General features: G+C 38.4%; 1 protein-coding gene across 1 annotated transcript in view; it reads right to left on the bottom strand.

The window, feature by feature from the left end:
• Positions 1-12,710, bottom strand: part of LOC135081387 (transient-receptor-potential-like protein) — a 43,131-nt gene extending 30,421 nt beyond the window's left edge. Inside the window, exons 1-9 of the mRNA XM_063976107.1 lie at positions 12,672-12,710; positions 8,947-9,032; positions 8,319-8,443; positions 6,386-6,623; positions 5,564-5,706; positions 5,025-5,205; positions 4,352-4,543; positions 1,742-1,976; positions 1,216-1,368 (exon numbers count right to left, since the gene is read on the bottom strand). Coding sequence (XP_063832177.1) covers positions 1,216-1,368; positions 1,742-1,976; positions 4,352-4,543; positions 5,025-5,205; positions 5,564-5,706; positions 6,386-6,623; positions 8,319-8,443; positions 8,947-8,973 — 1,294 coding nt within the window. The 5' untranslated portion in view covers positions 8,974-9,032; positions 12,672-12,710. The remainder of the gene's footprint in view (positions 1-1,215; positions 1,369-1,741; positions 1,977-4,351; positions 4,544-5,024; positions 5,206-5,563; positions 5,707-6,385; positions 6,624-8,318; positions 8,444-8,946; positions 9,033-12,671) is intronic.
• Between the last annotated feature and the right edge of the window lie 437 nt (positions 12,711-13,147).

Below are 13,147 nucleotides of genomic sequence, written 5' to 3'. Positions count from 1 at the left end.
AGGTAGCTATGCTTTACAAAATAGGTAATTTCATGGTGAAAAAGACTGCCTTGGGTGGGAATTAAACCCACGACCTTTTTTGCTATCCGATCGATTGCTTTGGCCATTGAGCTGCGGAAGCATTGATAGACAAACTTTAAAGTTTTAAATTTTAGTTTTTAACATGGACAGTTCATTACAAATGTTAGTTATGGATATATTTGTAGGTAGTCCCCTTTTTTAACTGCAGCCACAGCAGCAGAGGTATCTTTATTATACTCCACAAAAATACAAAAGGCAATCTTATTACTGACGTGACCTTTCTCAAGGTGGGAACAATTGTTTATGAAAAGGATGATAAAACAATCAGAATCATAATATCCAAAAGGTGTGTTTTCTCGCAAATTGCGTAGGAATTCAAACGATTCGATTATATCTAATTAAATATACGAGTAATTTCCGTATGGAAAGTCACCAAACTCTGCTTTGAGTTTGAATTTTATTGAAACTAATTTAAACCTAATCCCATTTCCCTCAAACGCAAAATAAATCTTTACCTCTATCATATTAGAGTATTATATTATCTGTGATATTAGAATAAAAAAGAATCGGTAAATAATAGGTTTTACGTAAGCGAAAATGGCTGCCGATAAAATTTTAATCGACTTGACAGAGTAATATCCGGCAGTTACGAAGTTTAAATCAGGACGTTCAATCTCCATCACAAATAACTGAGGAGTTAATTTCGGTGTCCTTGAAACTGATATCTAGGAAAACTCTTATTTTGATGGTATTAAAGTTACCAACTACAAATAGAGGCAGTAAATTGGGTAACTAATTTTCAGCTATAATATGTATAAGTAGGTACAGTTAGCTGCAAAAATTTTATACATTCCTTTCTTCTTTGCGTTTTTTCGTTAAAAAAAAGTCGTATGCGGTCCTGTGGGTACGGCGGCCCTAATACGACCAGGCACGGTACTACGGGTCAAATGAGGGACCAGCATAAGTGGGGCGCCAAATAGACAGGGGGCGCTTTGTGAAAAAAATATTTCACAAGTCGCCTCGTATTGGACAAAGCGCACATTAATCATCGATAATTAATTTTATGAAACAGACTCCCAAATCAAAGACATGAACGCGTCGCCCTTTTTCTTAAGATAGGGGCGTCACAATAAAATGTTTGCCCCGGTTAGAAAAAAATCGTAAATCTGTGTCTGTTCCCTATTTGTCACTTACCAAGGACGTAGACGACAACCACCAGCTCCAGATACGTGGGCCCGTTCCCTCTCTGCTTGAGGAGTTCCTTCTCCAGCTCTTTCACCATCCACTCCGGTCCGAATAGTTGTATCGCTTGCACCTCCGCTCTTTGGGACACCAGGATCAGAATCACTGGTAAAACGGCGAACAATGAAAGAAAAAATCACATGTTATTTTAAATATGACAGGGAGTGACTTGTTCACCACACAAGATACAATAACTCGTAACTTAAGATCGATTTCTATTTTTGGAGACTATTAATAAAACTTCAATGACTGTAAAGTCAAGTTAAATAATCATGTTTTAGAAAAAAATTAAATGCAAAAAAACTTAGCTTATTAGGTAATTTAGATAGAATCAATCATCAAGCTCATTTATAGTTAAAGTTGCCAGTACATCAATCAACTTATCAAAAAATAACTTAGTATGGACATCAAAGCTCATCAGCTCAAGACACAAAATTCTAGTATTTTATCTAGTTTTCTCTAGACAGCAAATACTCACATAGAAAGAACAAATAACTAGACGCGTGAATCAAGAACTTCATGAACGGTTTCCTCATCAGTTTTCCGGTAGCACAGTTCGGAGCGATCATATACAGGGTGCAATAGAACGGGAAGAGCAGGGCGACGCGGCAGATGATCATAATCTTTTCCATGGCGGTCTTCCGACGGAACCCTGGGACGCCTTCGTACCAGATGGCTGCTAGAAGTTGCTGGATGTTGGGGTGAGCGACAAACTGTAGGCGAAATTAAGAATAAGAATACTTTATTCAGCATATTGTAAAGAATACAGTACATTTAGAGGCATCCGCTCAGCAATATTCGCGACATAACAAGTGCCATGTTGAGAAGCTGGTTTTCAGCGGGAACCAACACACGATAAGGATTGCAGATTGCGCGCCCTCTTGACCGAGACCATATTGAGGCGGTTTGATGATGCATAGATAATTAAAATACTCTATTACAGAATAAGCCGGGACTAAATTAAGTCGCTTTAGAATTTGCTCCACTCCAAAACGTGGGACGTCCTCCCACAAGGTGGACTGAAAGCCACCAACTGGTCAATAAAAATAGTATCATGTGAAAGCCTAGAAATAAAACATCACTACGACTACCGAAAATCGACAGATATCCAGTCAGTCCACTTATCAGGGTGATTTTGCTTTCGCCCATCAACTCGTATTAAAACAGCATCATTTGCATAATATTACAACAAAACCTGTGCGTTAATTTATTTCATTGCTGGTATCTAGGGGTCAGGGTTATACCCGTGGTTATATGACCGTTTAGAGCGACCTTTTGGCTTGAAGGGCTTTATTAATTTAAATATTTTTGGCTAGCGGGAAAGCCTCGATGGCTCATAAGTTCATAACGGTAGTCAGTCAGTTTAATTAATTTAATTCTTATAACAAAATCCTGAATATGTTATCCCGAAGTATTCGAAGGGCAGGCTTTTATAATTGCCCTAAAAAGGGCTTAAAATTATTATTTTTATTTGAAATAGATAATTAAGTATTGTATTAAAATATTAATTGATCTTATTTTTAAATAACATAAAAACATAGTATTAAAATAAATAAGATTAAGTACCAGCTCCTCACCAGTTTCGTCCTCCAAATAATGACCAACTCTTAGTTACAGCCCGATCAAGCTAACTGCGCATCTCGCTAGAATCCGACTCTCCCTCGCACTCACCCGCTGACCTCCCCGCGTTCGCCCCGTCCGTACCACGTCCACGATGTGACGTCACGGCTGCCAGGTGTGCAGTTAACTCGACCGGGTTGTAAACGAGGAACTTGTATCTAAAGCCCGTATTCACAAACGATGCTTGCTTAAGTGAAGCAGCAAATCGAACGCACAGCGTTGAATGGAGCTCTGTGATTGGTTCGTGCGTCCACGCTCACTGTGAGACCTCATAGTAATGTGAATACGGGCGTCATGGACCTATAAAAAAAGGCGGACGGAACTCGCGCTACAACAAAACTGTGACGCAAAATTTTGGCGTTTGTCTATTGTGTGAGTGAATTTAGGGATGCCATGTTAGCCAAAACATTTTACCCATTTATTTTAAGAAAAACATAGATCGGCAGATGTTACTTGGAAATGTAGTCAGAATTTGAAAAGGATGAAAGGTAAATGCGTTGAGGTAGGCGCGAAATTTTCAACGTTCAAATTTTCTTACATTGTTTGCAAGTCAGTGTCAGGGTATGTACATAATGTTGATCAAAAATGATTCACGCAGTTACAAATTACGAATCTTGTGTACATTATAATCATAATCTTATGCATCATCAATATAATTATTATTATCGCTGATAGATTTTAACATACAACCTGACACTGACTTGCAAATTTGCAATCAATGTAAGAAAATTTAAATTTCGCAGTTCCACATTTTTGGGAAGGATCAAATCTGCCTATGAAAATATATCCCATTAAAACACAATTATTATAATAAATTATTTTATTTCTATAGTATGCGTAATAAATAACTAAAAAGTCCTAAAATTATTATTAATTTCCCATATTTCGGGTAATTTTCCCACGTAAATAACTGAGAACACTGGTCTTTGACGTATTATTTTTTCGAGTGAATGACGTTTGATTTCAATTAATTTCAATATTTTAATGTCGGGAAATAAGTGATTGGATTATTATTTTACCTGTGAAATGTGATTCCTTAATTTTTGTTTGTTCGAACAGAACGGTTTTTACACAATTTCATCACACAAGACATGTCGTATTCGTGTTGTTTTTTCGCCGCCTAAATGTGTCAACTGTGTGAAGTTTGCACTCGAAGTGGTGCGTCAGGGTGTGAATGTGTGCGTGCCGGCCTGTACGTACAGGCAAGCTGGTGTATCCGAATGTCACAGTATTTTGTTGATGAGAATCCGTCCGACTTTTTTTATAGGTCCATGACGGGCGTGAATCTTCTTCTACGAGAGCGATCTTACCTTCTTCTGTTTAAAATCTATTGTCAGTTCCAATCTCGCAATCTTCATGTGGTCTCCTACAATGAACTCTGGCTCGTCAGGTTCGTGGTTCAGGATGATGAACAGCTCTTAGTACCTACATAAATAAGCTGATGAATTTGGATCTAAATTAAACTTACCTTCTTCTGTTTAAAATCGATAGCCAGTTCCAATCTTGCCAGTTTCATGTGGTCTCCTTCAACAAACCCCGGCTCGTCAGGATCGTGGTTCAGGATAATGGCCAGCTCTTGGCTGCTGCGCGACTGGTCCAGTAAGTCCACAGCGAACTTCTGAGCTTGGCGACGGAGTTCGAGATATTCGGCTTTGCTTTCCTAGTAAATTATTCTCAATTGTATTTCTTAAGCTTGCTAAGAGTAAGAAACTATGGATGTTTGGCACCTAAAATGTGATAAAGTTATAGCCATTTAATGAAAATGCAAAAAATATTTTAAGAACAGCCTTTTTTAACCTTTAAACTTCATTTTCACATATTCTTTAAACCGTTTCTTGAGTTTCCGATACGGGAAATGATTCCGGGCTTCAGAGGGGACATTGAGAAGTTGAATTCAGTTATTAACCGCTTGAGTCCCAGACGGCATTCATTAATGTCATAACAATTGATTATCTATTGTGTCTAGATTCGCGGGCCTTGAAGGATTAATGTCAGAATATCCACTGGAGGCTTGTATATCACACAAAACACAATAGTGTCCACGTTTGCACAGCCTCTGAGCCTGATTCCAGATGTTGAAGCACAGTTACATATTAAAGTTCAACGGAAGGAGAAGAATATACTCAAATATTCCTATTTACCTGTTCCGCAAAAGCCAAGTTCCGCAGCTCCCACGAGAGCTGAAAGGCAGTCAGTATGGGGTCGGTGGAAGACAAGGCAATGAGCGAAGGCGATGCCAGAGCCCTGTACTCGTTCAGACGCGCTAGAGAGTGCCGGAGGGAATCTTCGGTAGACTCGCGGATACATTCTTCACAACCGCACCTGAGTGTTAAATTGATACAGTCAAAAGTCCAGCTTGATAATAAGCAAAAACTCTGAAGTAACCTAACCAGCTGCAGCGAATAGATTCTTTGATGTGACCATAGCTAGAATATTAAATTTCTTCAGATTGCTTTTTAAAAGGGAAATTGTAAAATCGAAAAGTGATGATCTTTAACTGGTCATCTTCAAGACTTAGGTTGAAGACTTTAAAAGATGCTGAAGGGGAAACAAGATAGAGCACCACTGATTTCAATAGATTTCTCGCTGATCAGAACCATATGTTTTCTTCGCTAATATGACAATGGTCTTCACTCTAAAGTGCTGCATCAGAAGCCGGCAGTTCCCTAATACCACTTACCTTACGTCATGAGGGTTGGGCACCGTGGCTCCGCGGTCGAGCAGGATCTTGAGGATCTCGTAGTTGTTCTTGTGCGCTGCCAGCATCAGTGGCGTGATGTCTGGCGTGAACATCGCCGTGTTCGGGTCCACTTTCTGCCAGCTCTGTACAGAGAAGTGGCATAATATAAAGGAAATGGCAATAGCCATTGGCTAGTCCTCCGGACACATGGTTGTTATGAGTCGAAGAAAAAGAATTTCAAATAGTAATCCTGAGTGTACCATCAGGGATTTTGATAGAAAGCATACCAATACTCTCTCTCTCTCTCTCTCTCTCTCTCTCTCTATCTCTCTCTCTCTCTCTCTCTTTCTCTCTCTCTCTCTCTCTCTCTCTCTCTCTCTCTTTCTCTCTCTCTCTCTCTGTACCTACTGGTTCATATAACAGGTATAGTACTTTCTGTACGATAAATGTGGTATTAGACCGAGTCCGCACTACGGCTAAACCGCCACGATTTTTAACCGCGTGAAAAACTAATGTCAACGTAGTCAAGAGTCGATTAGGCAACGTACCAATACCACCAATACATAATTTTCTAGGACAGTTTAGTTGTGTTTGCCAAACAGTTTCGTAGTGCTTCCATCTTAGGATAAAATGTTTAGTCAACAAAACGTATGCACTTTACAGGCTTCTCGTACCTAGTTCGTGGCTGAACATTAAGTAAGTAGGTTATGTAAGACAGACATAGCTATTGAAGTAAGTATTTATTAGAATACAAAAAAGATTACAAAATGAGTACATTCCCAGTAGACTTTCATTTTTCTAAGGAAGTTCCAAAACACTCACGTATTTCTCCCCATCCTTATGTATTAGCTCTTCATGCTCCAGCAGAAGTTCCACAGCCTCCACAAACTCCGCGTTGATGGACTGAAGCAACGCGTCTTTGGTCTCCACGCCCATGATGACCAGGAGTTCCACCATCTCCATGTTTTCCCCATCTATGGCCAGGGTCAGGGCCCCTCGGCCGAGGGAGTCCACGCAGTTCACGTCGATGTGTTTCTGGCGATGAGCTTTCTGGAGAATCCTGGGGATACAAGAGATAATTTTATAGGATTCTGTACTCAATCAAAGGGTGCAACGGGGGTCCTAATGCTTCCGCTGGGACAGCAAATTTTTCAAGTTTTGTACTACAATTTCATAGGGAAGGTGACTGAGTTTCTACCGCCACTTCTTCTCAGCACCAGCCCAAATTGTCCCGAAGTGGTGGTAGGACAAGCTATATTTGGGACGTGTATTAAGTGCCCTGGAAAGGGCCTATGTACTGAATAAACTATTTGAATTTGTCTGTCAGCGGGCTGTATCATATCAAATGTAATGATAGACAGACGGTTGAATGTGTGCCTGATTTGTAAAAATAAAAATAAAGGAACATATACAAGAGACGTGTTTTGTAAGATTATGAAGTCGGAAAATGTACACTGTTTAAGTAAGTCGGATCAAATCGCTGCTTCTACTTGATAGAGTAAGATTCGTTCACGATATGAGTTCTATAGAACCACAACGTTGTACTGTACCTACAACTAATTACCAACTATTTTCATTTTTAAAGGGAAAGAATAAGGCGTAACGTTTATTAAGTCTCAATCTAATATCTAGTCTATAAATATACAGTGCTATCAGAAACAAAAAGTCCTTGAGGCTATCAAAACACTTTTTTAATTACAAAATTATTAAAAAACACTCGCCAAGTCTGCGGACCAATAACTTGTTTTTGTAAACATATTAAAGTGTCTTCCACAAGGCAATCCCACAAATGGAGCGGGCCATTGTCAACAGCGTCCGAGAATTGATTAATGCCAAAACAATCCAATTATACACAACAATAATTAGATTTGTCGTGCTCACGATTGGCAACGTCATTTCGCCGGCTTTATTTTAATAGTTGTTTACTCTTGGTTTGTTTCTATGTGATCGAGACATGATTTTCCATTGCCAATACTGTGCAATCATTTTTTTATTTTAATCTTTTTGTTACAGTACAGCCGGGTCTTCAGCGCGTGTATTGCCCTACACAATAAACAAAAACATTGTCTACATTTAACATTTTTTATAATAAATTTTGACATTTTATTTATTTGGCTTACTTACTTTGAAAGTTGGAAGTTTTACTTACTTTCAACCTAGCTAAGTAGCCTTTATTAGACCCGTTTTTGAGTTTGCCACGGGCCACAACAATTTTATGTTCTCAGTGATCTAGCCAGGCCAGCAACTGAAAATTAGGCAAGCTCTACATTTGATATTTCATTAAAAATAGGTACCTACTAAACTAAACAAAAAGTAGGTAGATACTTTTTCTTTATTTTCCGAAAGACTGACCAGAAACTGTTATTTTTTCTATCTTTATTTATTTGGGGGCTTTTGCCTATTAAGATACGACAGCCCCATCTATCCTTATTATTAAAAAAATATAATTAAACACACATGCGTGAATATGATTAGAGGTATCTACTGAAATAAAATATCACAGTAAAACTATTTATCGTATCTATAGCAGATGGAAATATGAATATGAATTCTACATTATTTGTGAGCCAAAACTCTAAGTTAATTTAAAAAGTTTTCAATCGTAATACCGCGTTTTGACATCCTCAAGCCGCGACTTTTGACGCTAATTGTAATTACCAAATTAGGTTCGTCTGTCAAACTCCATGCGAAAACACCGGTTAAATTTACAGTTACAGTTAAGGTTAAGGTTAACTGAGACTTAAACTAGGCTTACCTCCTGACGTTGCCCATGTCGCCTCTCTCGACGGCGAGGAGGTATTTCTTTTCCTCTAAAGTGAGGGCTTTAGGCAGAGTAGGCAGTTCCATGGGCTTGCGGCCGCCCTCCAATGCTAGGTCGCCCTAGTAAAGAAATATAAACAAAAAATATGAATAAAGTGTTATACGACCATACTATAATATGGACCGTAAGTACCTACTTAAATGATTTTTTTGTTCACTGAAGAAAACTCTTTTAACTACCTACGGTGGAAATTGACTAAGTAGATAGACAATTACAAAATGATGAAAAGATTTGAGTTAACACTAAAATGAGTTTATATCTACTAAGCCGCCTGTGTTTTTTTTTTGCATAACAAGGCAGGTATTTAATAAAATTCATCTAATTACTTAGACACCCTGTATAAATGTATAGGTACCGGCAATCCGGCATGCCTATAGTATTCCTAATGAATTACTTTACATTCCTAATTCACGCGCGTCTACAATTTATAAGCACACTGGCAGATGTACCTACTTACGGTGCAGTTCTATTGTCCCCCCTGGCTAGGGAATACAACAGGACTTCGCCTGTTGACCCCTTAGGGGGGGCCATCCAGGGGGAACAATCATTGCATCCTACTTACGCATTCTAAATCCTTTTTGTCGCCCATATCTGATGCTGGAGCAGCGTCCGCCCCCACAGGCGAACTTCTTATCCTCGGCTAGTTACCTGATGGAAAGACGCACTCGTATATATTCACTTTCCTTTATATTAGTAAAAGGTGCAGTTTAATATAGAGACTTTATAACATGAAAATTCTTCATAACTAGATTGCAATAGACACTTACGCCCGTATTCACAAACATTACTATGAGGTCGCACAGTGCGCGTGGACACACAGGGTGACATACGAAACAATCACAGAGCTCTATTCAACGGTGTGCGTTCGATTTGCTCCTTCACTTAAGCAAGCATCGTTTGTGAATACGGGTGTTAAACACATACACAATATAGGTCTACTACTCGTAAGTAAGTAGGTAATTACTACCTACATAAACACCGTGGAGACCTTGTAAAAAATTAACTGTCAAGAAACTTCCTGAGTCCCGAAATATTTGAATAGTTATTAGGAATGAATTGAATAGGTGCTCTACATTATGTGGATTACAAAGTCAGAACTCAGAATGTTATGAAGCAAAGTGCAAACCTTGAAACTAACATAGCCTTAAGACACCGATTTATCATTTCTCTTTTGTTATTTATAAAGTACCAGAATGTAACCACCTAAAACATTATTGAAAATAGGATAAGATACGATCGGTGAGCTTAATGCTATATGGCATTCTCTCCCATTCAAAATATTTTTCGTACATAAGTAAGTATAGATCGTTTCATCCACGAAGTCGCGCCCCACCATTCTTCCGCTAATGTTTGAGTGTTATCTGTACACGCTAAATTATCCATGAGTGCACAGGCACTCTACAAAAATGATATTCGGGTTGCTCGGATAAAACTCCCCGCACCCCGCGCTTGACCAAAAATTGGTGGGACGCGTCTTCGTGGATGAAACGATCTACGAGTATAAAATATCTAAGTTTCTATGTCAAATACCAAATATTCCACACATCCATGCATAATGTACACTCGTGCGACGCGTGGAAGCCTCCCAACGCTAATCCGCGTCCGTCACCCACTTGCATCTGACATAACCTTACGCAGTAATTCAATTGTGAGCGCATAATCGAATGTACTGACAGATTAGACTAGTAAACAATGATTATAACTCTTTATTTATTTTTTTTGCAAATAGGCTTTTAAATAGCACTTTTACACGTCCCAGTATTAACCCTACCACTGCTTCGGGACAGTAAATGGGCCAGTGCTGAGAAGAAGCAGCGCAAGAAACTCAGAGAAGAAGCAGCGCAAGAAACTCAGAGAAGAAGCAGCGCAAGAAACTCAGAGAAGAAGCAGCGCAAGAAACTCAGATTAAAGTTAATTTCTCGATCCTGTTTCAGCTTCAGCTATTCTGAGATCTGATATGAGCCCTGTAGGCCTTTACGGGGCGGGGCTCATGTTTTCGGGACTGTATTGTATTGTATTTAAGACCTAATTGTATGTACCAACATGATGCAATAAAACATTATGACTATGGCCACTATGACTTTAATACGCGTCTGTCTGTTCGCGATAAACTGAAAAACTAGTGAATGGATTTTCATGCGGTTTTCATTTCACCAATAGAGAAAGTGATTCTTTGAGAAAGCTGTCTGTCCCTATGTAAGTATGCTTAGTAGATCTTTAAAACTACGGAACGGATTTTGATGCGGTTTTTTATAATGGATGAGTGATTTAGGAGGAAGTTTTTTAAGTTTAATTTGTACCAGTGCGAAGCAGGGGCGGGTCGTTAGTATAACATAAAACAGATTTCATCCTGTTTTTTTTAAGGGGGATGCGTTAAAGTATTTGTGTGACAGACCGAAATGAAAATTAATTAACATAAACACAAACGAACGAACGTTTATCCAATAATTAATTAAGGTCAGTAGACATTATAAAACAACGCTCAATATTATTTATACGTAAATACAATATTTTAGGTCGTATTATTAGCTTATAAGTAGGTAAATTAAAGTTCAATAAATCAAAGGCCTCCTTGAGATTGAATCGCGTTGACCTAAAACAAGTGTTTGTAGATACTAGTCAAATAAAGAATCATTTATTTGGCTAAAACCTAAAACAATTAGTCACAAAGATTTACAGCCGTACCTAGTTGTCAAGGCAGTTCAACGAGCTTTCCGGCCCGCCGCAAAATAATTAATAGTTAAGTTTTAACTATCTTTTGTTGATTAGGCACCTACAGGCCATTTCGTTTGAGTTTAGGATTATTGTAAATTAGGTATGTAGGTCTTAGCAATAAATTATTTAGTCCTCATTAGATCTAATTTTAAATCGTTATTGACCTCATTTCCACGTAGGTACATACCTATCTAACAAGATTCATCGTCTGCCTCACTTCAGTTACCGTGCTTCAGCAGAATTGTTTTCTAAACAATCGCTCAGTGAATAGTATGTAAAACTATGTTAATCTAGGGTTAGGGTTAGTTTTAATTTTTAGTGTCACAAGAACGTGGACCCCTGACCCGGAAACTAGTAAAAACTGTATTATCAGGATCAGTGATTCCTCAAACGGATTTAATAGACATCCAGTGAAAGATCCCAGCTTCAATTCCCAGGTGGAGCATTCAATAATTAGGTACAAAGGAATGTCACACTGATGTCCCCAGGGACTCTCAACCAAAAGTCCTAACTTTGATTCCCAGATGAGGCATTCGTAACGGATTTACGAATGTCACACTGTCTACACATGTTTCTTTTGCGTCAGTTATGATGACATTACACAACCATAATTGAATTGGCGTAAGCCCATAATCGAATGTTGTTCACGTCTACGAAGCACTTGTTGATCGGATTGGCAACGAATACGCTTACCTTTTCAAAACTCCTCGATAAGCCAGTCTGTGCCTACCGTTGTTTGAAAACTATGCCAAAGAGGATTATTGAAAACATTTATATAACCATAAAAACGCATTAAATTATGCTGTATAAGTACTTAGTATGTTTGTCTGGAAGCGCTGCATGGTAAGCCCAAAAGATAAGGATAAGGGTTTGACGTTCATAAGTGCCAAAATACTGGACATAAATTAACAAATATTTTTGATTTGATATTAGTATCTTTGACCAATATCAAGATTATTAAGTGGAACTACTGATCAAAAAACTATTGTTGTATTTTGCTCTCTGGTTTTTCCATAAAGTTAACTAGTTATTTATTCTGTTTGAACTTGATTATGAGCGATGGTTTGGAAAAAGTGATTATACTAGGTTCAGGCTGTTTCCCAGGTATAAGATTTCAGTCGTTATAACACACATGACAGACGAATAATATTTCTCGTATTACTAGTTAGCATGAATAACATACAGACACTAATTACTATAGTTAGGTATTGATGATATACCCATGACATGACTACATCATGTACAAATATTATGATGGTTTATTATTTATTATGTCTGTACTCCGTTAAATTTACTGTTTATCAGGTAAAATCCCTATGCATTGCTTAAGTTCTGAGAAAACAAGTCTCATCTTTACTCTCCATTTAATATTAGATAAAAAAATGCTGAGTAGATAAATGTCTTAAATAATTTAATTAAGACTTTAATTTATTGAGAACTTAATAAAAATGTTTAACCAACCACTCGTACAATTTTTTAAATATTACAATTAAATCTCTTACCTTATAAATTAAAAAAAAATCACTTTCTTACCTGTTTTTATTTTCACAAAAACACAAAAAATATACTCACAGGCAACGCTCGCCCTGGCTGGCGTGACGCCACTCCTGCGCCTGGCCTCGCCGCCTGTCTTTTTATACCCCACCCCTTACCCCCTAGGGGTGAGACCACTTACCCCCTAGATCCAATTAGGACTCAATGCGTGACGGCTGGGCCTGGGGCGGTTCGAAGCGGTTATTTCGTATTTTATAACCCACGTGGAGTTAGGTACCCGTGTACCTAAGTGAATGGACAGACTGGAGAATGGAGAATTGTAAAAAATCGTGCTTTCCATCATCATCAACAGCCCTTTACAGTCCAATGGACTATGAGCCTCCTCCACTATAGTGGAGGGTTTTACCATAATCACCACGCTTGGCAGGCGGGTTGGAGTCGCAGTTTAAAAGTTTGATGTTTTTCAGAGAGAGCTGCTGCCCGTTCTCTGTTTGATGTGCTTCCCATACTTAAACCTAAATAAATCACAGGCAGTAATAGACTCGAGAAGCTGT

This window comes from Ostrinia nubilalis, chromosome 19, assembly GCF_963855985.1.
Source record: "Ostrinia nubilalis chromosome 19, ilOstNubi1.1, whole genome shotgun sequence".
NCBI lineage: Eukaryota > Metazoa > Arthropoda > Insecta > Lepidoptera > Crambidae > Ostrinia > Ostrinia nubilalis.
The sequence above is the reverse complement of the archived record's forward strand: the minus strand, read 5'-3'. Positions and strand labels throughout refer to the sequence as shown.